We start from the raw sequence: 26,403 nt of genomic DNA, 5'->3' as shown, positions 1-26,403 counted from the left end.
AGTGTTTCTAATGTGTTGCTGAGTGATCTGATGAACTTTGTTCTAAGTTAAAATTAAGCTAGTGCCTAGAGCACCATCTCCTTGTGCTGGGTATGCCTCAGAAGTTAAAAGTTACATTTAACTGTATAGACTATTAGTTGTACTTTCAAAAGCAAGGCAAATTGCTAAATTGGACTTGGATAGCACTGTTGTAACAAAAGAAACCCATGAAATTAATGAATGTTACTGTGTTTATGAAGTATGTTTCTGCTTCCTGATTCTCCTTCTCATATTTCATATAGGAAGTTGGGTCAGAAGGGTAGACTAGCATGTGTATTTTTTTCTAGCAGATAATTAGGTGTTAAGTGGAATATTTTAAGTTGTTGGATGTGTCCTGTTTCCTCTGTTAAATGGCTGTTTGGGTTTGGATGATCTCTCAGTGCCTGTTTATGTCCTTAAGGTATTTTCAATACCTTTATGTTACTTCCATAGCAACAAAATACAAGGATAAAGAGGTAAAGTGGTATTGCATGGTGAACAACACTAATGTTTAAGTTCATGTCCCTGTGAAAAATTCCCAGAGCAAATAATTGTAGGATAAATAAATTTCAACTTGCAACATTATAGTATTTATGAAGAAGAGAGATTGAAAATTCTTTGTGCAGACCTGATCTGTGATCTTGGTAACTGTTAAGACTGGTAAATCTCTGAGTGGTGTGGTAATTTTTGTAAGAAATTTCAGTGTAGTACAATTTGTAATGGATAAAACAAAAAATGAAAGAAAGTATGTAGTCCCTGGCCACTATTGTGACCAGTGTGGTGGTTTTAAGAGAGGGGACAAACTGCCTTTCCTAGCAATATATTGGTGATCAAAGCAGCAAAAAAGGAGGTTCTGTGCAAAGTGATGCAATTAAAACTGTTGGTAAGATTCGTTCAATGAAATCCAGACTCCTTTGCATCTGCTTTGTTAGGATAAATACTTTTTTAATACTTTATCTTAGGCCCAAATGTTATATGTGTAACTTGGCTTCTCAATTCAGTATATTTTCTGAAACAACTTTACTGAAAGTTTTCAGTTTATCTCTTTTTTTCATACTCTAAAAAGTTAGATTGGTTCCTGTATGCTTGTAATGTACTTGTCCCAGCCAGCTGTGGAAAAAGCTGTTTCTTTACAGTATGTGATATGCCACGAAGGCAATAGGCCAGTAAACCTGAACGTGAGTTATTATGTCTGTCCTGGAATAGCTCTTTAAGGCTTCAGATACATTTTAAAATAACTGGTTAATTCATACATATGGCATATAAAGATGGTCCAACCCCACCTGCAAGCTAACCATCCCTGTAATAATCTTTCTTTTTAATACTCGCATTAAAAGAACATTTTTAGGCCTTTCCCGTATGGTGTTGCTACAGGTAGCTATTTGTCCCCACTCTTTCTCCCTTCTTACTTCACAAGTTAGTTGCATGCCATAGCCTACTTACTCTTCTTGTAATTGCTTATAATAGTTGTCTTGAGCAATTCATATTCTGTAATACTTAGGGAAGGGAACCTGCTCTAAGGAGTTGCACAGTGAAAGCCAACAGCTAGATGAGTGTAGTGGGTTGATGGGCAGTGATGTTTAATGGTTTGTGGTCCTTCTTTTGGGCAGCATCAAGACTGATCTGTGTCAGGTAAGTCACACCTACTGGTAAATGTACTCTTATTTTCTAATTGCTGCAGAAGACCTCCCTCCCTCTCTCAGCAAGAGGTAGAACTTCCAAGCCAACTAGAGAAAAATTAAAGTGCTACACTGCTTGGACAGTATCTGAAAACTGGACTTCACCTCAGTGTTCTTAAAACCATGCACACTGAAAATCTAGGAAGTGTGTGATTGTGTAAGGAGGCCTTTAACCGTTTAGATTACAGAGTTTGGATATTCTTGTGGGAAGACAGAAGATGACAAGTTCTCACCTCTCTCCCCAGTTCAGAATTAATTTGAATAGGGATTGAAAATGGAGGAATTCTATGAGCTCTTGTGGAAACGCAACATGCAAGAAGGTCCATTATGTTTCTTTGTTAACTGGTTTGAGATCACAGTCTTCCAACAAATAGCTAATAAGATACTCAGATTTTTACTTTGAGTCTTAGGAAAAAAACTTAAATTTCTGCAGAATATAGATTTAATGGAATTTTCTTAGTATCCTCTTCATATTTCCTTTATTTAGTTATTTTTAAATAAAAAAAAATAAGCCTCATCATAGCAAACTCTTTTTTTTTTTTTTGTTTACTGTGGGTACAAAGACCAAGAACACTTGCCAGAGGAGCAGGCTTATGAAGCTGCCAGATGAACTTTAACTGAACTTAAAGCAAACCCAGATCTCTTTAAGAGTTAAGAAGTAGTTCAGTATGTGAAGGGTTGCAGCAGACATAGGAGATATCCTTGTCAGAAGCCCAAGTAGAAGATCTCTTTCACTTCATAGCATATGTCTTGATTTGGTTGTGATGCTGCTGGTTTGTTTGGGGTTTTTTGGGTTTTTTGTTTGTTTGTTTGTTTTTTCCCCTTTTTCTTATGGTAAATCTTAAGCTTTTCTGCAGAATCTAGCAGACCTTTGGGAAGATACATTGAGGTTTGTCAAGATGATGGATCTTTAGATTCCAGAGTGTGAGATCTGGATTTAGGATTAATCTCTGAATTCTGAAAAAAAGTGTTTTGTTTTTTTTTTCTCCTTAATAAATCGCAGGGAAGCAAGTATTTGAAGCAAGCTTATGTTCAGTAGACTGTGTCCTATTTGATCCTTTCATTGATTCCTACCTCCACCCCATGTTACACAGAAGGTGCTTTAATCTTTTTGCTTGTAAATAGATCTCAAACCTTTCACCGCTTCTAAATATTGCCGATGCTGAAGAATGTACTTTGAATTCTAACATAATTGCTTAAAAAGTATTTATCTGCCAACATACTTTTCTCTCCTTTGGGATGAAAAGGCACTGAATGCCTGAGAGCTGCCCTGTGTGGGACAATCTGTTGTTCAAGTTCTCTGAATGAGCTGATTGTCCTCTCTGAGCAGACCTGAGTGCAACTGCACTGTATCAGCTGCAGATCAATACCAGGCTGTTTGTGTTGCCTGAGAGGTGCTCTGAGCATTGGGCCAGCATTCCTCAGTTCCAGGCTGCTGGCCATACTCAAACTAGCTTTAGACCAAGCAGCTTTGGTATCCTTATTGTTATGCTGTGCTGATGCCATGCCTTTTAAGGTTTTGGGGTTTTAACCAACCAGGGAAAGCTGCATAAACATGCATTAATGGGAGAGTGCTAACAGCATATGTTGAAGTTGAGGGTGCATCTGGAGATCTTGATCAAAATCAGTGTCCAGATGGGCTAGCTGTTGTACAAAGGTCGTTTGCTGCTCTTAACATTATGAAGTCCAGAAACATTGCATAAATTATAGTGGATGATAAGCTTGAATCCTTGAACAGGAATGTAACTTTGCTTCCAATTTTCTAAAAAGTGTTCAAATGTGGTTGAACTGCTACAGATACTCTATTCAGAACGGAACTTAAAACATTCCTTCAAAAGCAGTGATGAAAGATGCTTCTATGTAGATTTTTTAAATACTGTGCTTATTATAGAAACTTGAGCGTTTTCTGGTAGGATGTTTGGCAACATGAATATCATATGTTTAACACCTGTTTTCACCTCCTTTCTTGAGAGAGAATGTGTGGGAAAATACGGAATATCTTGGTTTAAACTTTTAAAAAATACTCCAGATGCCATGTACTTACAAGGGAGCTATAAAGAAATGTTTCTTACTTTTGAGCAGAAGATGAGAAAGCCTGTGATACTCTTCAGGTAAAGATGACCACAATGAATCTGAAACTTCTTCAGCACTTTTTTTAAATTTATTTTTTTATTTAGGGGGTGTGTGCTTCAAAAATAAAAGGTAAGGAATCTAGGCTATACATAGCTTCCAGCAATTACATTTCTTGCAAAAGCCAGATGGCATGAAAGCATTTAATCTTTGAACTAACAAACAAAAAACTTTCTCTTGAGATCTGCAGGACCAGAACATCACACAATTGAGCAAGGAAGAATACTTGATTTCTTTGTAAATTCTTGAAGGTGAAAGCATGCTGTGTTAAAAAGCCACTGAATCATAAGCTGTAGGAGTTCATGTAGTACTAGAAAATCATGTTGACATTTCTTTGTGAGATCCCTTAAAAGAAATTAAGAAGAGGAGATAAGAAATTCCTGGGAGCTGCCCCAGGTGAAAAGTTGTTAATTCAAAGGAATTTTCAAGGATTTACAGTGAAGGAGATATTTAATCAAATGCTTTTGTTTTCCTGAAGAATCTGAGTAAACCAGGGACCTTTGAGTTGTTATGTTTGCAAAAGTATTCCTGAAGACAAAAATGAATGAATACACATTAACTGACTCAAGTGATATCTACTTCCTCAAGAGAGGCTAGGAGAAATAAACCTTTCAGTTATGTCCCCACTCGGTGAAAGAAAGCACAGAATATTTCTTTGCTCTGACCTGTTCCTAGTTCTGCACTCAACCAATTGCAAATTGGAATTGCACTGGAAAACAGAGACTGGCTAATTTTGGGGGTATGGAAAAGCAGGGGAAGGTGACTTTCTCAAACCTGATGAAGAACTAAATTATTTCCGTTTTTTTTTTTTTTTTTTAAATGGACACCCATTAACAGTTTCTTGATTCTTGTCAATATTTATCTATTTATTTATTTTCTTCTCCTAGAAGGCATTGGCAACAGCAGCACTGTTACCTTTGGTCTCATTAAAAATATTACATCTTGGCAATAGGAAAATAAGCCTGAAGTAAATACTTGAACCTTTTCAGAATGCATCTGAGTGGTACCTTTGCAGAACCAGTTAGCTTGAAAATTAGGGCATTTAGTGCTTACTTACTGGCACAGGAGTCTTAACTGTCTATGTTCTGTTTTTAATACTTCTGTACCTTATCATTTGGAATGACTGGTTATTCAGCAGTGTAATTTAAATTATCAAGAAGGAGAAACAGGGTCGTCAACTATGGAAACTAAGTATTCTTTTAATATATGTCAGTATTGACCAAAGGAGTCTCTCCAGTTTTCTTCTGCTCTTTTATTTCCTGTTCAGTATCTTTCATGTTTCAATTCCAGTACCTGAAGGGGCTACAGGAAAGCTGGGGAGGGACATTTTACAAGGGCTTCTAGTGAGAGGACAAAGGGTAATGGATTAAAACTGGAAGAGGGGAGATTTAGGTTAGATATTAGGAAGAAATTCTTCACTGTGAGCATGGTGAGACACCAGAACAGTTTGCCCAGGGAAGTTGTGGATGCCCCATCCCTGGAAGCGTTCAAGGGAAGGTTGGATGGGACACTGAGCAACCTGGTCTAGTGGGAGGTGTCTGGGCCCATGCAGGGGGTTTGGAACTAGATGATCTTTAAGGTCCCTTCCAACCCAAACCATTCTATGATTCTTTAAAAAACTTGCATTCTGCTTTCACTGTGTTTTGTTTTGTGCTTTTTTTTTTTTTTTTTTTTTTAGTTCTCTAGTTATGTTGCACCAAATGGTTTAATTTCTAACATACTGCTTGTGTTTTATATGTGAAAAATAAATATTTTAAAATATACCTGAAAAGTGTGATGGAACAGTAATTTTACTAGACAAACATCGTAGCAGAGTGGATATTCAGAGCTCCCCCGATGCATTTGGGAAACCATGGCTAAGTTTACTGCCTATAAGCAGAGGTCTTTTTTGCTGTCTGAACAAGTGTCTCCACACAGGCTCGGTTATGTCGATTTGATTGTAATATAACTACATTAAGATGTATCCTGGAGACTCTCAGACAGAACGGCTGCTAAATTGAACCAATAGAACTAAGGAAGGAAAGTGAATCCTTCCTGTCTTCCCACATTAGTACCCTCTATATTTATCTCTGGAGGAGGAGGCCACAGCAAACTCTGCCTGGAGGTGTTCTATTTGGGGGTTTTGTTGTTGATTTCTTTTGTGGTGTTTTTTTTTGTGACAAAGTGCTGTAAACTGTTGTGCTGTAGATTTGTTTTGTGAGTCGTATGTTATGTACTGATTTACATGGGATGAGAGAGTAAGCAGTTACAAAGCTTGAACCATTTTACTTGTACTGACTTGGAACATCATGAACTGTTAATAGGTGACATTTGTCTGTTTAGGTTCCAGTTCCTAACAAGGGAGGAACTGGGAGAGAGCGGTTTTTTAATGGACCCACAGCCCATGGGGTTAATTCCCAAAAAGCACCATGGAAGGAGTATGCCTCAGTTGCTTGGAGGAAAAGAAAATTTAAAAATCTTCACTTCCATTTATTTTTGTATTTGGGGGTTTCCTTTTGCTTACTGTTAGCAGAATTAAACTACTTATATTTTACAGTTTAAATAAACCAGATGCTAATTTAAACAGACTTTCTTAGCCATATAAATAAGGGACAGCTCTGATCTTAAGAATTGCCAGTTTCCATGTGTGATCTTTGCTTTGTCTGTCTAGGCTCTTTGTATGAGGGACTGGTGCCAGTACTTTGCTGCCACTGTTAAAGTAAAAACTATAATTACATTGTCAAAATAATATTTATAGTATTTTCAGGGAATAATTGTGGGACTGTGACGAATATATTATACTCATCAAACTTTTATGTAAACATAAGCATGAGTTTTTTATTTGAGTTATTGGTGTTGTTTTTGGCCTTTGTGTTTTTCCAATCTGTAAAAATAATATTGGGATTTTCATGGTCTTTGTAGCATTTGCAGAGTGTATGCCCTAACAATCAGTTGATACAATATCTGGTAGAAGTAAACTGCTATTTGCACTTGTATTGGGATTTTGGTTTCATGTTTCCAAAGTTTAGGAAAATCCTGTGGTTTTTTTTAGTTTTGCTATCCCCTAATTTTTATAGCTCAGAGCATTTTACTACTTTAACAAACAGGGAAGTTTTAAGTAATTAGTTTGTTCTCTTGGTACCATTTGCAGTAGTTTGGGGTTTTTTGTTCCTTTGTGTTAAGCTCATTAGTTTTTTTGTTTGTTCATTTATTTATTTGAAAGTAAATCTAAGTGCTTTCAAAAGGTGACTGTTAGCTTCTCCCAGAAGCAGCTATACTAAGGAGCGAGGACTAGGTTTTCTAACAATAGACAGTTGCTCCTTTGCTAATTAACAGTATACATAGGACTTAGGCATTCTTGCTCCTGATTGATGGTAATTTACCAAGTGTAAAAATACTGAAATCCTGCTCTGTTCCGAGGTTTTAAAGTTATCACTGCTCTGATTGTGCTGTGTTTTGGTGAATATTGTCATAAGTTTTTAATAAATTGTTTCCATAACATGTATGGCAAGGATTACAGCAATGAAAACTTTACCCTTCCTAAGTATGTGAACATGATGTCACCTTCTGTTCTGTGTTCCTTATAGTTTGGTCCAAAATCCATTAAAGGCTGTGGAAAGATTGATTTCAGTGAGGTTTGGTTTTTGTTTGGGTTTTTTTGTTGGTTTTTTTTTTTTTACACCTCTTTCAGCCATCTACAGAAGGAAAAGAGCCAAGCCTGGACTAAAGTGAATCACACTGATGAATTACGCTGAGTCTGCAAACACTGAATTAATTCTCTTCAGCTTATGTGTGTAGTATTGCCCGTGTCTGCAGGGGTTAATTCTTGCCCCATGGACTGAGACTCCCACACTGAATCTTGCACAATGTGTACAGGCACAACTACCTGTGCATTGCTGCTGTTCTCCTGGAGGGGTTGGGGCTTTTTTTTTTTTTTTTCCACAGTTGTGCCCTGCATGGCTAGTACAGTAAACTATATTTATGTGATACAGCAGTTGGTGTAATTTTGGGTAAATGCCACTGATAGCTATTGTTTTCAGCCTGACACAGCTGTGTTTGCACACATGGCTTGGCTGTGACTTCTGGTGTTAATACAGAAACTTTACACATGCCTTCATTTCTTTTTCTTATTTCATAACATTCCACAGTGGAATGAGGTTTGAGGAGATTAAGTTCAGAACCACTGAAGAAGGGCCACTTTAGGACCAGAGATGCTATTTAAATACAACATATTCTTAAGTTAATGGGGCGGGTGGGGTGGAAGTGGGGGAAGGGCAGTAGTACTGGGGCTTCCAGCTTGAAAATAAAAGCTGAAGGAGGGCCTGCATCATCATTACTAGACACTTTGCACCACAGGCAAATGTAAATCTTGCATCCAAATACAGCAAGCTCCAGCTTTCTGTTTACCTCTTGTTAGTCCTATGGAAGATTGTTACACTTCCTTCCCTCTTACTTAAAAACCATTTCCTAGCTCCAGTTGACATGTCCTACCATGTTTGAATCCTTTTTTTCTAGGTCATTTTTTTTTTTTTTGATACTTTGGGCTTTATTCCCCACTTGAGTCCTGTTGCTTCTGCAGAGACTGACTGATTTAAGCTGTGCTGAGCTGAATTGCTTTACTTAACATGAACTGTGAGTATAAAAATGTATTACTGCATCTGCTTGTTGAAATACAGCCTAAACTAGAGACTGGATCCTGCCTAGCAGTGTTCACCTGCCTGATGCTGTTCACATGGATGGCACTGGAAGCAGACTTTGGAATAGTGACAAAAAAAGCTGGTGCTTTCCAATTGTTGGGTGTTTGTTGCCCTTTCCGTAAAACTCACTGGGAAAAAATAATTGATTGCTGTACTGTGAGACAGACATGATGACTGTCTCAAGAGTCAATGTAAATCATTCTGCTCCTTCTAGGAGAGAGACTAACCTGAGCTAATACCCTAAGTTGTAAAAATCAGTCAATCAGTGGGCTGCCTTATAGAGTTCCCTTTTCTAGTTGCTGATACTGCTTTTAAGTAGTGTGTATAGCTGTTGTTTTTTTTGTTTTTTTTTTTGTTCCTGCAATTTGGAGGCTTTCTAGTACAGCCTGCCAAGTTGTTGCTGATTTATGACACATGCACAGTGGTTTTATAATGTGGCCTGATATCCACTTGGAGCACAAAGGAAATGGGAGTTAGCTGATGTCTAATTAGAATGGTTTCTGGTTACTTTGGTTGAGGCTTGAAAAGAAACAGTAATGCCTATATTTCTGTGGAGCTATAAATACAGTGTTCCTTAAGGCCTTTCCTTCCTTCCTTCCAATTTCTTTACCATCCCTTACCCTACCAATAAATAAAGTCAACAAGATTCATAATGAGGCAGGTTCCTAATCTATATAAATATATGGGAATCTAAACTTGCAGAAATAGCTGTAGATTTAAGATGGTGGCCTTTGATTTACTGTAAAGGTGTGGAGAAAAAAAAAAAGTGGTCTATTATGGAGGGAAAATTTGTTGCCTGTCTTTTTTTTTTTTTTTCTTTTTGATGGAAAGGCTGTGTTTTTACTTTGCTCTGAAATTTTGTACTGAATCAGCAGCTGCACAGGGCAGCTCTGGTATGATCAGGGCTGTGGTAATTCTGATCATCTTACCTCACAGCTGCTCGATCTCGATCTGTTTCTAGCTTCCCTCTACATGAAAGGCAGGAAGAGGAGCTAGTCTTTATCTCAACCTACTGCTACTCTTTGGCCAGAAAAAAACATGTATCCATCGGGTTTGATATTATTTGATGTCCATAATAGATCTGTGGTTATTGGCAGTGATGGGCATAGTGCAGGTCACATGATTCTTCCTTGTCTTATGGCTGATGGAAGAGAAGGAAGAGAAGACATAAAGGATAAATAATTGTAAAGATTACATTTTGTTCTTACAGGTTATGACCAGATCTAGGTTGTTTTTGTTTTCCCCAGCAGGAGCATCATGATAATAAGATAAAGGGGGGAAGAATGCAACAAACAAACCTTTTAATGCAAAAGTCTTCCTAAAGAGAGAGCATCCTAAACTTAATGTGGGGAGAAGAAGCTTAGCTATTTTCACGTGTGCTGAGAATATGCCCCTAATAAAGAGTCTTCCACAGAGGCACAAGAGTGCTATAGTTCTTCCTCCAGTGAAGGTAAAGTTGGAAGTGGGTGGAAAGGAGCTGGAGGAAGATCCAAGCAAAGAGAATAAAGGCAGCTGCTTGTCTTTGGGTAAACTGTCACCTGTTTGGATCAAAATCCAAATTGTAATTATGTAAAAGTTCACCATGGCATTCTTCCAACCTTGTGATTATCATTGCCATGACACAGCTTCTAGACTCTCCTCTTACCTGAGCATTGTTCTGTTGGAAAAGCAGAGGTTTGTCTGTAAAAGTGGCTTTCCAGCACAAGCTGCAATAATTTTTTCCCATTCTGCAATATCCATTTTTCTAGCAGGTTTGGTCTGGGATAGAAATACCTCATGCCCACCCTTCACTTTTCAGTTAGAATTTTAGGGATTATTGCCAGTGTAGAAAGGAAGAGTTACAAGATTTGTATCAGGTGAACATCAAGGTGTTTCCCTTTCTTTCATGCTCTGGACATACATTGTGTGATATGGAAGGGAGTGTAGGACAGCAATGAGAAGAAGCAAGCTGCCTTTATAGATATAAAAAAATAATAAAAATAAGTAGTAATGCCCAAAAACAGATGTTGAAACTGTTGCTGTATATTTACCTGGATATGCAAGTAAAAGTACTAAATATAAGTTTACTTGTTGATCTCCGTCTACTGCAAAAAGACCATGATCCCTTATTAGATACAGGATAGAAATGGTCCAAGTAGGGGGGAAAAAAAAAAAAAAAGGTCTGGTATCCTTTCCACAAACTTCCAGAAAAAGATCATTTGCTTTTCTGGGGAAAATATAAGCACTTCAGTGGAAATTTTGGTTTAAATCAAACAACATCCACAGTATGCCATCAAAAATAATTGGAGAAATTTGCTCATAATCTTGGTTAGTGTTGTACATGTTAATAATTTTTTAGACCTGTACAAAGTATCATGTAGTAGCGTGTCATATGGTTAGATACCATGAATAACACATAGTGGGTGGCCAGTAATTTTTGTTATTTTTCTTGGTTTCCTGGCATGGTTTAGGTCCAGGTTGAGACTCCCCAGTACTTGAAACTTGCTGATTTTGCTAGAGCAAGGTCTTTATACAGGTCTGGTAGATTTGGGCTCAATTTTTGGGTTGATTCGAGACAAAGGTTTTACATTCTAATGCATGCAGGAAGCTTATAAATGCAGTTCCCAAGTCTACAAGCACTTACACGTGTTTTACTTCACATAGGAGAGTAATCTCAGGCATGTGTTTTTGCTACTTGTGGGGATATAACAGGCGTCCCATTTATTATGCCTTTAGACTTTAATAGATAATTTATTAAAGACATGAACGAACTTACGATGTTTACTTTCTAAAAATAAAATTATGCAATTAAAATACCAGAAGATAACAAGAATGGTGCTGTTAACTGTATTTAATAAGCATTGCTAATGCTATGTGAATTGGTATCAGTATGAAACTGATCTCATGTCAGACACTAGGCTGTCAAACTCATTTCCTAGTAAATGCACAAATGAAATTTTTAAATTTCCCATTATGAGATCTCATTAGAACCTAATTTCCATCAGAGGCTAACTTGATGAGTGGTCTGGTTTCCAATCTATTTGTAATTCTATGTTTTTAATAGTGTGGTTGGGATTTTTCTTGCCTTTGAGCCAAATTCTCCTTTTAGTAAGAACAAAGTGTTGATATTTTGCCTAGACAGATATCTTCCAAGGACAGGACTGTCCAGTCACTGCACATAATGTTCTGTTAGTATTAGAGTTGGCATTTGTGAAGGGAAGAAAAAAAAAAAGTGTTACTTTCTTTTGGAGGTAGAGGAGATGAGGAGTGGCAACAGAACCTTATTAAACACAACATTCTTGGTATTCCACAGATGGTAAAAATGGGTTACTGGTCTGCACTGCAGCAAGTGCAGTATAATCAAGGTGGAAATACAATCAGTAGCTAAACGTTAATTTTATTTACAGAAATAAAATGCTAAGCACTATTTTAATAACTTTAAATGACAGAGCCTATATATGTATTGTACATTCAATTTGAGTAGTCTAGACAGACTGTTTTCCAAGGAAAATAAATTTTCATCAGTATTTGTGGTATGATTCATGGTGGTGAAGAGGCAAATAACTCTTTTTATGACTGGAAGTTGCTTTAACTTGCAGCCACAAGGAAACAAGTCAATGACCGGATGATAGTGGTGGAAACTAACATTTTAGAGTAATAGAGGTCTACACCTTCTGCTGAGTAGAAGGTTTTATTTTTCCAGGGATGGCAAAAAAATCACAAAACATTCTACGTTGTTTATAAACAACCAAAGGTGGTCTGTGTAATGGCTGCAGTCCCCGGTTTAGATTTGCGAAGTTCACAGGCGACTTAAAAGGTGCACAGGCTGTTGGGAGGCTGTGATTTGGTCTAAGCAGTTGTAAACCTTTGTGCATGCCCCCATTGTAGAGGGGGCACACCAGATATATCTTTCATGCATAGTTAATGGTTAGCAAAGCATTAAAGAGAGATATGGAAGTTTCCTAGCCTTGTGTTTACAGTCTGGCAAGTGATGTTGTACCTCTTCATACATGCTTTGGTTGGGTTTATTTTATCTCTCCTTCAACTCCAGTAAAGGCAAAGGATTGTACTTAGAACTCTGTGCTGTCTGCCCCAAATAAAAATAATGCAGATCTCTTCTTCTAACTATTTTAAGTCTCCACAGCTGAGGTCAAGGATTTTCAAAGTGAGTGGTGAGCAAGTTCAGAGGCTCCTGTTCTTGACTAGACAAACTGCAGTAGGAATTTGAAAGATAAGTCTGATTATCCACCAGGAAAAAACTCATGTTCTGTAAGGAGGACATAAAAATGTGTATGAATATAAACATTTAACATACACTACAGCAAAATATGTTGCACAATAACATAGTAGTTGTGTGTAGGAATCTAATAATGAAATATGATGGGAGAGAAATTGCAGTTAATCTGGTTGACACAGGCTTACCAGCAAGCAACTCTTCTAACTTTACTGTAAAAACTTCAATGATTTTTTTTTTTAAAATTTTTAATACTGTCACCTAATAATGTGGAGCAGAAGGAAATAGTGTATTGCATTTAAAAATCATAATGGTTAAAATCTTTGTCCAAATAACTTCAAGGATTTAAGTTTTCATCTAATAAAAAATCTGATTCAGCAAATGATACTGTGTGAAATAACGTATTTGTGAGGAGTTTTGTGAAAGGTTCATGTCCATCCATCTGAGTAGTACTGCAGTATAATCATTAAAATTATGAACCAAGCATTAGAGCTTGGTTCAGTTAATGTGTGGTCATAAGAGTTTGAAAGGAACAAGTGGAGCTGTGATCTTGAAAGTACTGAAATACTGGAGTGCATTTAAGCCATCAGGCAGGGTCAGAAAGTAATACCAGCTGCCTCACCTTTTGCATGGGTGGCATTGAGCAACTCCAAAAGATCAGTTTACATGTAGACAAACATTTGGGTACCAAAATTCATTAGGAAAATAAGCAGTGTTTCCCCTTGTACACATTGCCCTGTTATATAAAGAGGTTATTTTTGTATAACCTAGAAAATAATTTGTAACCCATTGCAGGCTGGTTGTGAAGGCAACATGTAATCTGAGTATTTGCATTTGCTAAAGAACATCCTGCTTTTATAGGAACTGTTGGAATCTCAAGGAGGGGGGGGGGGATTTCTTCAGCTCTAGGGTTGATCTGTGTATCAGAAGTTACATCTTAGTACATGTAATTTCACAGTGGTTGACCATCAGGCTAAAAATAGTTTGGTTGACCACACACAGTGTAACATTCTTTAAATTAAAATTTAGCTGTGCCAATAGCTACATAATTATTTGTTAAAGTCAGTGCTTATAGACACCAGCAGCTAGGGGGTGGACTTAAGATGACCTAAGTCTTATGGAAAAGATACATTTTTATAATTTATATGAGTAGTATTTCCCAAGTACTTGCTAATAGAACTGGAAAGAGTGGTTGACAGTTATTTTTACCTTCATAAAGATCTGCAAGTTTTCAGGGAAGAAGTTAAATAGTTCTGTTGTCTTCTTTTTTGTCTGTCTTTTTTTTGACTTTTTTTTTTTTCCTTTTCAAAAATTCCATGGCTTATTGAACACAGTTTCAGCTGGTTTACTGTGCAATGAAGTCTGTCTTAATGGACTACTAAACTTTCTGGCTGTTGCTGTAAGGACAATGAAATTGTTGGAGAGAGAAAAGCAGTATCTGTGTTCTACAGATTTCTAAGCGTATTTGAATCATATGTTGCAGCAGTCAAGTCCAGTAGAGTTAAAACACAAAAGAGAGACATGAAAGTTCAATGCTAAGAGGAGAATTCCATAGTTACAAATGCAATACTTTTATTTTGGCATTTGCGTTTTTTAACACATATATACTCTGCTGTGACGTAATAGCCGTACTTGGATTTTTTTGGGATTTCCTTTTTAAAGCTTAAAATTGAAGTGCAGCTTTCCACTGCTCATATCAAAGTTCACTGTCACTTCATAGCTTAGTGCTGGGCTAGTACATTTTACATGGAGTCATCTTTGGAGAGAAACACTGCGTATGAGACATTTGCATACTCTTGAGACCACCAGATGCACCTGTGGAGTTTTGAGAATTTTTTTCTTTGTTATTTTTTTAAGCATACCCATGCACATAATGTGATTCACAGAACATTCTGTGATGAGCTACTCAAGTTGTGGTGCTCTGATGGCTTTTCATAGAATCACAGAAAATCATCAGTTGTAAAGGACCCATAAGGATCAATTTTCAATCACTTTTAGTGCTGTTTGCCACCCTTCATCATTGGCTTTCTGTCTGTGATGGCTGGGCCATGAAACATAGAATCATAGCTTGGTTTGGGTTGGAATGGACCTTTAAAGATCATCTAGTCCAAATCCCCTGCCATAGGCAGGGATATCTACCACTAGTCCGGGTTGCTCAAAGCCCCATCCAACCTGGCCTTCAACATTTCTAATGATGAGGCATCTACTACCTCTCTGAGCAACCTGTTCCAGTGTATGACCACTCTCATAATAACAAATACCTTCCTTATATCCAATCTAAACCTATGCTCTTTCAGTTTAAAACCACTGCCCCTTGTCCTGTCACTACAGGCCCTGGTGAAAAGCCTCCCTCCATTTTTATAAGCCCACTTTATGTATTGAAAGTCTGCAGTATGATCTGCCCAGAGCCTTCTCCAGACTGAACAACCCCAGCTCTCAGCCTTTCTTCATAGGAGTGGTGTTCCAGTCACATGTTTTTGTGGACCTCCTCTGAACCTGCTCTAGCAGATCCATGTCTGTCCTGTACTGGAAATGCTAGAGCTGGACATAAAAACTCCATGTGAAGTCTCACTGTGTAACATGGCCAGTTTGTTGGTGAAGACCCTCTTGTCCCATTTGGTCAAGTAAATCCTGTCAGCTCCCAACAAACACAGCTGCTCAAAGGTAAAACTTGATCACAGACGTATTCATCCTGCAGGACACAAACCATATTTGGTGTTTGTCTTTGACCTGGCATCATAGCAAGTAATCTGAAATTAATAGTGTTTTTTGTTATATGAACTGCATTTATTTTTTTGTAGGGAAAAGGAGTTCACACACTACAGAAGCAGTGCAGCAGTTGCACTGTAGTTGTGACAGAGCGCATAAATTGATAGGACAGATTGTGAGCTAGGTCCTGTTTGTAATCTGTACTCTTGGTGTATCTTAATTAACTCAGGTGTTTGTAGAATCACTTTTTTTTAAGTACTGACATTCATCATATGATGATACTTGCATGGGGAAATGTTGCATTATCAAGGCAACCTCTTTTTCTGCTTAGTTGTGAATATATACAATTGCTTTAGTCTCCCTTATAATCTGCTTGCCCATATATTGATTTGTTTCTAATTAAAAGAAAAATGTTAACCATTACTCATTAAAAATGAGCACTTGCAGTTGAAACTATCTTTTTCCATGCTATATCCACAGAATTGTGGCCTTTTCCTGGATCCGTCTTGCTTTTTCAGGGTGTCATGATTGAGCAAGGACAGCATTGGTTGCTTTCACAAATATTAAGACTCCAGAATGTGATAAATGGGGAACTTGTAGATATTTATTATTGTACTGCAGATATGTTCAGAGCACTTCATCATTGTTACAGTAAGAATGGCAACTTTTAAAAGATTTTAAACTTTTTTTTTTCCTAGATTGTAGTGTGTTTTTTGACAGTTTGGTCTCTCATGACCAAAGTGTAATCGATAGTTGAAAAGGGTCAGGTAAGTTTCAGGTAAAAATTTGAGTATAATCAACCAAAATCATGTCTCCCTGAGAGATATTTCTCATGGTAGAGACCATAAGGAGTTCACCAAGAGAAATAATACCCTTTTCCTAGGATTTACAGCCTTATATGTTTTCTCTGACAGGGAAGTATTTCCATAAAATGTCTGCTAGGGAAGTAACGTGCCCATGCTTGCTGTCTTTCAGAAAAATTCTGAGTCAGCAGGATGGGAACCAGATGGATGGGAGAAGTGGAAGCATAATGACAGGCAGAAAATAATATTTAAATGTGCAGATGTGCAAGGAGAAAACACAGATCTTAAGAACTAAAGCATAAAGGAGAAGATTATTCAAAATGCAGCATGGAGAGAACATACCTATTTGGGGCTAAAAAATATGTATGAAAAACCCCCTACTATTCCTTAAGCCCAAATGACCTCATTTTAGACTTGCTTTCTTTTTGTTCCCAAGAGGACATATGCCTGGACCTCTGTAGGAAATCTGGCTGCCAGCTGGCACAGCTCCTTTCAAAGAGACCTAATTTTGTATTATCAGAACTTGGCAATATCAACCACCTCCATCTGTAATAGGCTGCACTTTGTAATGACTCTTAAACTTCATTTTAACATTTAGTTTTGACTTTCTTTGCCAACCTGCTAATAAGGGCTAGGCTATTGAGAGCTGTCAATAGTGACAAAAAAAGTGTTTTAATTTTGTGAGGTCGGTCTGTGGGTTCATGCTTTTGTTTTTCACAAATTTACATCTTTTGGCTGGGTCTACGTTATTAATGTGTATGATGAAATAATTGTCTTCCCATATTTAAAGTCTGTATTGGGAGGAGGCTGGAATAAAACATTTATAGTAATAGTAGAAATATACCATATTAAATTCAGTGGTAAAAATTCGATACAGAGTTTTTTGGAGTACTGACTTTAATTTTGCTGGGATACAAATCAGGAAGTATTGAGCACATCATCATATTATATAGTTATTTGCCCAGCTACATGGAATTTAATGTGGGTAGTGAGGGACCAGATTCAGTTCTCTTGCTCTGGCTCTACCTGCTGCAACAAAATTTTCTGGCTGTCTCTGGCTAGCCTGGGGAGTCTGCCTGGGCAGCTCTCTTAGTAGCAGGCAGAGTTGCTTGCAGAGTTCAGGTGGTGTCAGAAGGCCTATTTCTGTTACCTTAATATGAGGAAGAAAGACACCTAAGATCCTGAAGAGGCAAAATGGCCACTGCCATGTGAGAGCCACTGGTTCAACCTGTCTGCTTCAGTTTGTGCTTACTTTAGCTTCAAGCTTTTGCTGATTTCAATCTGTCTTAAACCTTTACAGAGTCCAGTAATTCTTGTAATCACTAGTAGGCAATGCTTAGTATTCATATAAGTCTGAGGAAAAAAAATGACTTGTTTTGGGTATAATTGTAGAATACTTTGTAAAATTATTTGCACTGAAAGAATGCAAATATTTATGTACAGTAGTAGTGAACTACTGAGCGCAAAGCTTATTGAGATGGATTCTGTAGTGTATAGCCATTTTGATGAAATTTACTAGTGTTTCTTTGAATTCCTATATTAATATATTTTCTGGGTTTTTTTTGTTTTTTTTTTTTCAGCTCTTCGTTGTAGCCTCCAGTTTCTTGGAAACATTGCTGCAGGAAACAGAGATTCCCAGAATAGCATTTGGAAGTGTGCTTTCCCAGATCTCTTCTTGTAAGCATGGATACGGGTTTTTTTAATAATGTAATTTCTGTGGTTGTATTCAGATCTTTTGTACATGATAGTTGTGCCTCTACTGGCACCATAAAGCTTTGAAAAATAACTTTGGGGAGAATGGGATGGTTGAGACCATATCCTGCAAATGTTTTTTTTGTTAGTCAACCGCAGGCGTCAGGACCTTTAAAAACCTGCTTGTTCTAAACTCACAGTAAACTGATTTCATTTAACAGAGACTGGAAGAAAACTGTTTCAAATGATGAGCTTCAAACATAAAGTTTATTTCAGAGGTGTTTTCAAGTAGTTATACTCATTTCCAAGAACCTAGCTTTTTCTTTATTCACTTTGCTGCTGTGCCGACCTGTGAGTGTTTGTGGATCAGATGTAATCTACAAGTGTGACTTAATCTTTGTGTTTTGCAATGCTTTTGCCCCCCTCCTAACCTCACCAGAATATATTCCTGGAGGTTTGATGACATAAATGTAATAAAATATTACAGAAATTATTTTGTGCAGACACATGAGCATACTGTTAATGTGTTTGGCCACATTGTTCAGAGTGAGCTAGTAGCAGAGGCACATTCATTTAATTTGATACTTATTTAATGTTTGTTTTTTGGACCCTGCTTCTAAGCACTGGATATAGAAAGACCTTATAATAATAGAAGCAGATAGTTATTATAGTTTCACCCAATTCTTAGATCTCCAGATAGCTCCAATTAAACCTCAGTTTTGTAAATTGCCTGTTAAATTTGATCTTCAGCTAAGAGTTTGATGTTTTTCTTTCCTTATAACTATCCTTCTTAGGCAGTGACGAACTCCATGATTCTCTAAGAGACAGCAAAAAACAACTCAACAAGCTGAATGCCGCTGATCTGTTCTTCCAGGGTCAGTTTTAGCTTACTCTCTTAATGCCATATTTTCTCTTGAAGGACATGCCTAACGTACAATGATGAGAAGATTGTTGCCTATTGTTGTATGATCCTGTTCACGTGCCTTAACTCAGAGAAAGTGAGAGAACTGTTGGATCCTGGGAATCTGACTGTGGCTTTTCATGTCCTGAAAGTCTACAAAGAGCAGTTGGAGTCTGAGTGGTCGTATGTATCTTTAGATTTTCTCCCCCCTCTTAATTAGGTGTTTTTCCAGCATAAATCTCTGTATCAAAATTTCTAAAATTGCAACACTAAGTAGTAAATGATGATCTATTTAGAAGCTGGTGACAAGAGATAATTTTCATTATCCTTTCACTGACTGTTTTGATTGCTGCTAAAACAAGACTACGTTTTTGTTGTGCATCTATATTAAGTCTTAAAATCTTGTTTTTATAATGAAACAGGGTTCTAGAATGCAAACTAATGTATACTTACATGCTGATTTGTGGAGACTTTTAAAATAAAGTCAATTTATTATATTCTCACAGACTTCAGTTATTGGGTTATGCGAGGAAGACTTCTATGACTTAATGCTTGTGCATACTACATAAAACATGGGGTTTTTCTGTGGTTTTTGTTTTGTTTTTAACAGATCTGCTGTGCAGTACAACATGCAGTCATTTTTATACCAGAACAGAGAAGAAGTTTTGTTTCTGAATCTTGCATAGTTCATTTTCATGCTTCAAGAGCACCCAGTTCTGTTCAGCTTTTGTATTTTTTGCTAATGGCCATTGTTGTAAATATTGTTGTCAGTTACGCACTTGAGAAATGCTCTACCCTGCCTCAGCGAGGATACACTTTCAGTTAATTGTAACATCAATAATTCCAAAGGGAAAAAAAAAGAAAATAACATAGTTTATGTGTTCTTGTAGAATCCTTTTGAAGGTAATGTTTAAATAAAATATTTAACTAGGAAGACTTGTTGAAGGTTTACTAGGTACTTGGAAAGTCTCTAAATATAGTTAAGATTGTTGAATGAAAGCAAATGTCATTTAATAGCTTTTGTAATGCAATAATTACTTTAACATTTGTTTGTTGCTGGGCTTTTTTCATAACCAGGTCAGTTTGCTCAGGACATAAATAGCTTTCAGAAGGTAAGTGTTAAAAGTTTCAGGGTCAGGTGACCAGCCTTCTGTTTCAAAAGTGACAAACTGAGTCTTTGGTTTTGGCATCAGTCAATATAACTGCATGTGAAAGATTACTTTATAATTATCTTGATTATCCTTCATTTTCTTTATGCATTGAAGATACCCCAAAATATATTTTGACTGAGATATGAAGGACAGGGAGAGCTGGAAGAAGTTGGTATTAAATTTGTATTTTGAAAGTAATTGCAGAATAAGTGTAGCATCAAAATAAATGCCAAGGTATCAATTTCCCTGGTCTTTCTAGTCTGAAGTACATTCTGTTGGTGTTAAAATGAAAATGTCTTCCCTCCACTATGCATGTTTGATGTGGGTGGGAAATTGTCTCTCTTCAGAGTAGTCTTCAAAGTAAAAAAAAAATGCAAACTTCTATACAAAATATAAAACAATGATGGAGGAAGAGAGATGGGTAGAAATGAGTAATCCTAGTCCTGTCATAAGGCAATTGCAGAATGTTCGCATTCCTGTCAGAATGCTGAGTTCCTCATACAGGGAATATACAAAGAAGTATTGGAATATCTTCTAGACATTAGGAAAATAACATATTTGGTTTTCTTTCATAGCATCTTTAACATTGGCCAGTTAAGTCTCAAAGCTCATTATCTATTTTCCCTACTGAAAGAAAAAGTAATGAGTTTGTAGTGTAAGTTTCCTGACATTTTATAAAGTCATCTTGAACCAAAATATAAATGGAAATCTTTCAATAATGTTGACACTGTTTTTAAGTCAAGAAAGGTGCTTTCACAAGTGCAGAATCTAAACCAGAAAACGTATTGCAGTGTCAAGCTTTCATAGAATCATAGAATGCTAGGGGTTGGAAGGGACCTCGAAAGATCATCTAGTCCAACCCCCCCACAGAGCAGGGTCACCTAGAGTACATCACACAGGAAGGCGTCCAGGCGGGTTTTGAATGTCTCCAGAGAAGGAGACTCCACAACCTCTCTGGGCAGCCTGTTCCAGTGCTCTGTCACTCTCACAGTAAAAAATTTTTTTCTGATATTGACCTTAAACCTCCTATGCTCCAATTTGTATCCATTACTCCTTGTCCTATCACTGGTCATCACTGAAAAAAGCTTAACTCCATCTTCTTGACACTCACCCTTTACGTATTTGTAAACATTGATGAGGTCCCCCCTCAGTCTCCTTTTCTCCAAACTAAAGAGACCCAGCTCCCTCAGCCTTTCCTCGTAAGGGAGATGTTCCACTCCCTTAATCATCTTTGTGGCTCTGCGCTGGACTCTTTCAAGCAGTTCCCTGTCCTTCTTGAACTGAGGGGCCCAGAACTGGACACAATACTCCAGATGCGGCCTCACCAATGCAGAATAGAGGGGGAGGAGAACCTCTCTTGACCTACTAACCACACCCTTTCTAATGCACCCCAGGATGCCATTGGCCTTCTTAGCCACAAGGGCACATTGCTGGCTCATCGTCATCCTCCTGTCTACCAGGACCCCCAAATAGCATTACCTTCAAAGTGAAAAATATAATTCTTTGCTAGAATGAAACTGATTTTTGTCTCTTTGTAGCTCTAGAGCCTTTTTGTGATTCATCTTGTTCCTTGCTTCATTTGATCATCTCACAGTCCATTTCTTCTGTCTCCCATCTCAAGAAATACATTTACTCTTTGACTTGCACTCATGTTCATCTGTTCTTATTGTGAGATAGCATTTGTCACAGCTGAGGGTAATTAAAATGGAAAAATACAGTCTTTCTTCATAATAAATTAAAAAACTTATTTCCATCCTGAAAGAAACTACTGTATTTATGTATTAGAATATATGTAGTATTTTTGGTTTGGTTGGTGCAGAGAGGGAGGTAAGAAAGTAACATTTTAACATCCTTTTTTATTAAAAAAAAGTTGGTATAAGAGGTTTATTTTTCATATTTCCAGTGGGAATCTGGTAGTGTGTACCATTCCTTATGTAACACTGATTTAAACAAAGTCCTTTTTTTCTGTTTTTGTAGGGTGTTTTAATTTGGTTGGTTGTTTTTTTGTTTGGTTTGGTTTGTTTTGTTTGGGCTTTATTTCCTTTTCTCTTCCAGTTAGCCATAGGCCAGTGAGTTACACTAATGTAGTGCTTTTATCTTAGGCCATAAATGCATCTTGTGAGCCTGTACTGCATGAAGTATTGTTTGTAGTTAAAGGTTTGAAAAAGCCAATAAATTTAATAGTCCTTAAAAGTAGAACAGTCATTGTAAATTCTTGAAGTATCTTTTTTTTTTTTGAAGAGTTTTTAATTTTTTTTAATCAAGAGGTTTTTTTCTTGTTATTTTGGCAGTAGTAACGCAGCATGTATTTCATAGGAAACAAGTTGTTCTTCATTCAGCTTTAATTACAGAAGATACTCAGTTAATCCTATGAATACCTGACTACATTTTCACAAGGTACCTGCAGCTTGTATCTCAGATCCTTTACATTTTCCTGTCATTTTTTAATTTGTAAAGCACGTACTTTAAGAACGTTTGAGTACTAGATGTGAGTCACACAGCTGAACTTCCCAGTCCAGTTAGTTGTCTCTTTTTTTCTGGAATATTAGAATTGCTTTGTCCTGAGGGTAGTCTAGAATTGAATCTGAAAGCCTGTTTCTCTTATTAGTACTAATTCTTCCACTGTGAGATATGCATGGATGGATACAGTTATGTAATGTAATGATGATACCTTCTGTTGCATGCTTGCTTTTCTTTTTCCTATTGCTGAGCAATGGGAAGCAAGCTAGCCAGCTCTCTTGTGCTGACTTTATGTCCTGTCTACACCAGCAGTTTTCTCTGCTGGTTTTCTGAGTTCAGGAGAAAGGTCTACTGATGCCAGCTATGTTGTATATATTTTCTGTATGAAGATGTTAGGAACTTTTCATTGCTCTCCATTTACTAGCTTCAAGTGCTGCTTTGTTCCTGTCATCAGGCAGAGTATATAGTGTCCAGACATGGCTTTCTAAGACGTACTTCACTGTGAACAGGAAGCTGAACAATACACAGGATTTCTTATTTTTGTAGAAATAATGTTATTTTCTTTGACCAATGAAAGTTGAAGATTCTTGTCTTGACAATGATAGGTGAAAAGCTAAGCTTTGGCCTTGGGTCAGTGTTGTTCCTAACATGGTCCTGCCTTTTTTAGGACAGCTTTTGAAATTGTGTGGGTTTGCATGTGCTTTATGCTTAAAATAGCTATGCTTTCATTAGAGCCTTCTGTTTCCAAAACGATTTTGGATATTGAATGAATTGCAGTTTTCTGCAATTAGGTGTGTGAAAGACAGACAAATTAATTCATTGTTGCTTTCAGGTTATGTTTGTATAAGCTTGGACTCTGGTGCGTCTCTACTTGTGCTTTGGTATCCATCTTTATCATTCAAATAATGTTCCTGGTTTGAACTAATTCTTGGTTCATTCATAAATCACCTTTCTCTCCCTCACGGGGTAATGTTGTTACTTTCTGATGTGTAAGAATATGCATGAGATACAGTCATGTAAAAGTGCATAGATATATTTCTGTCTCTCTTCATATAAATTCGAAGCTAAGCTTTGGACGCCTCTCTGGCCGGACTGTAGAAAAAATATTTTGTTAGCAGTTCATTGAAAATTTGGAGCTCTGTACTTAAGCTCTTGCTGAAATACATACCACTAGGATTGCTTAAATGAATTTACATAGCCGTGGTATTTTCAGCAGAGCCAGTACTCTGTCATGAAGATTTGGATCTCTTGTGCCACAGCTAATAATGTGCACAGCAACCATTTTTAATCGGCTGTTATGGCATTATATGGCTGAGCCACAGTGCAAGCTACTCTTCTTCCAGGAGGTTATGCTCACTGCTGGACTCACAACTGACTGAAATTAAGATGTTCTTACTTTTAAAGTTAAAAATATTACTTAATTCCTGCCTACCTTCTTGTCTCTCAGCTGGAGCACTGGGTTTCGTATTACACTGAATAAAAAGTGAATTTTATTCCTCTTGGCTGGGCTTTCTAGCTGCTTTTCGGTATTGAAAATCTTTCTTTGAATAACCAGGCGAGTTTTGGTTATGGGTAAAACCTTTTTTCACTTTTCTCCCCTTTTTTATTGTGCACTGAAATTTATGACTTAATGTTCCTCTACGTTAGTATCCACAAACAAACACTTATGATGCTCAAGTTATTTTTACAGTTGCTGCCATGAACCATTAGGACAGAGAGAGGACATCCAGGACAAATATTTTTATTTAAGGCCATTGGCTGAACTGTAGTCTCTCCCATGGGGTCCATTTGGCTAGTGTGTGTTGGGTTTTCTACTCCTCACCCATCACAGGATGGAAAGCACATTTTTAAACATTAATGTGGAATCATGAACAGAGGAGGAATTGCCAATTCACTGAAAAAAGATTTTGAAGTCCAGTTTTCCATCTCCAAGCTAGAAAAGTCCTTAGGGAAAAGTTTAGGAGGAACTGCTTTCCAAATGTGATGCCTTTGGCTTCTCCCTCCAGTCTTGCAGCAGTTCTGTAGGAAGAAGGCTTTGTGAGAGGAAATCTGGTTGTGGAACTTTTACAATTCCTCTTCTGTCTACAATAAATCTCTCCCATTTAAAGTAAGTGAAGGAAGCATCTTTAAAGGCAGGACATAGCTTTATGGAATTTTCCTGTCACATTTGCCTACTTCTTGAATCCTGAAACTTTCAGTAGAAGGCATACCTGAATTTGCTTGAAATTTGCTTCTTGAGAGGGGTAGGTTTTGGGAGAGAAGGCCTCAGTTTGGTGACTTCTGAATCTGTTCAGTGATGGAAGGTCAAGTCATCCACTTTTTAAGCAATTTTTGAAGCAGAGGAGAGCTATTTTGCTGATCAGCGTAGTGAAATTATGAGACTATAAGCGCTGATACTCTTAGCATTTTTTTAGATTGACAGCATGACAAAAATTGTCTCAGAACTTGGAAGAAAGGGAGGAAACAATGCTGTGATGCATTTAGTGTGTATTCATGAGTGATGCACTTAGTATGAAGTATTTTCTGTGGCATGCTATGAGCTAAGAAATAGTTAATAAGTTTATGAAGGAAGTCAGTTCTATAAGGAATGCCCTGGTCAAGTTTTGTATTCAGTCCTTGGATGATCATACCTGCTTATCCAGACCAGATGGTCCAAAGTCTCATTTCATTAAGCTTGTGATTACTTGTAGGCATCAGAAGTGGTTCTATCTCTGAAATCTGTGAACTTGCAAAATGTAATTCACACATGTAATAAATATGCTCTTGATTTAAGAACTGATACCTCCTCCTCTTTCTCTTTTAGAAGCTTGATTCTCTAAACAGCTCCAAGATTTTTTTTAAACATTGCTACCTTTGCTATCTTTAATACTATATGCTGAGTAGCATTTAAAAATAGTATCAATTAACATATATTAGACAATGTACTTTTAAACTGCCCTGGACTTCTAGTCAGCACAGCTCCTGAACTTGCTTCAGGCTAGCAGTTCTGTAACCTTGAATACTAGGAGCTCATCCGAGGTTGCTGCTGCTGGTCTAATGATCAGAGTAATGATATGGGAAAGCAGATTGTGTATCTCAAACTGAGGTCCTTCAAAACATTGCCTGCCTGGCTGTATACCACTTTGTTTTGTAGCTTTTGGCTAAAATCTTAGACCAAGAAGAAGCTGGAAGATTTCAGAACTGAAAGCCTTTGAAACTTACCTGTCTTGTACTGGATGTTTGGATCTGTAGTTGGGCTTGTGAGGAGGGCCCAGAGCTTGCTGCTCTTGGAAAGTTTCATGGAGTTACAGAATATAGTTCAAAGTGTATGTCTTTGCAAAGACACAAGTTCTGCAGAAACAAGTTAATTTCCTTTCTTTGGCTTGATTTATGGCATGCACTAATTGAGTGGTCCTGTCTCCTTGACGGTTCTTTGCTGTGCAGTTGTCTTCTAGAAAACGTGTTGCTCTTTGCAACATACAGCTACTTCCTAGTCTATTATCTTAAGAATTAATACCCTCTAATTTTGTTGAAAAACTTCCAAGCTGCTACAGCCTGGTGAGTGACCATTCCTGTCTTGTGTTTACTCTTGCAACCTTCTCCTTTCATGTAGACTCCCCGTTTCAGGGGTTGGTTATGATCTATTGCTTCTACCTTGCTCTGCTCATAATCATAGTTGCAGGATTAGCATTCCCTCTAAAATACTTCCTTGCACATGGGAAATTTTTAAACATCTCAAGTATAGTTCTCTTAATTTCACCCTTTTGTGATTTGTTTGTTTGTTGTTTTCTTTTAGCATCGCTCAGCTCCTTTCCCTCTGGTCTCCAACAGCACAAGATTTATCTCTTAAACTGTAATTGGTCTTTTTGTATTATGCATCTTTTGGTTCCTCTCCCTCCATCCCTATCTTCTCTTTCTGTTCAACAAGATGAGCCCTTGTGAGACAATAATGCATTTTCTGTGTATTTTCAATCTTTCCAATATATCTTTGC

At 37.3% G+C, this 26,403-nt stretch overlaps 1 protein-coding gene across 13 annotated transcripts in view; it reads left to right on the top strand.

Annotated features, from left to right (window-relative positions):
- Window positions 1–26,403, top strand: part of ATXN10 (ataxin 10) — a 237,685-nt gene that overhangs the window by 10,317 nt on the left and 200,965 nt on the right. For all 13 annotated transcript variants that reach the window (XR_007888692.1, XR_007888690.1, XR_007888691.1 and 10 more), the window contains exons 4-5: window positions 17,809–17,905; window positions 18,840–19,004. Coding sequence is in view for 6 of the 13 variants with exons in the window: in XM_051611491.1 (XP_051467451.1) it covers window positions 17,809–17,905; window positions 18,840–19,004 (262 nt within the window). In the remaining 7 variants the exon portion in view is untranslated. The remainder of the gene's footprint in view (window positions 1–17,808; window positions 17,906–18,839; window positions 19,005–26,403) is intronic.

The sequence above is a fragment of the Apus apus genome, chromosome 1, assembly GCF_020740795.1.
Source record: "Apus apus isolate bApuApu2 chromosome 1, bApuApu2.pri.cur, whole genome shotgun sequence".
NCBI classification, from domain to species: Eukaryota; Metazoa; Chordata; class Aves; order Apodiformes; family Apodidae; genus Apus; species Apus apus.
The sequence above is the reverse complement of the archived record's forward strand: the minus strand, read 5'-3'. Positions and strand labels throughout refer to the sequence as shown.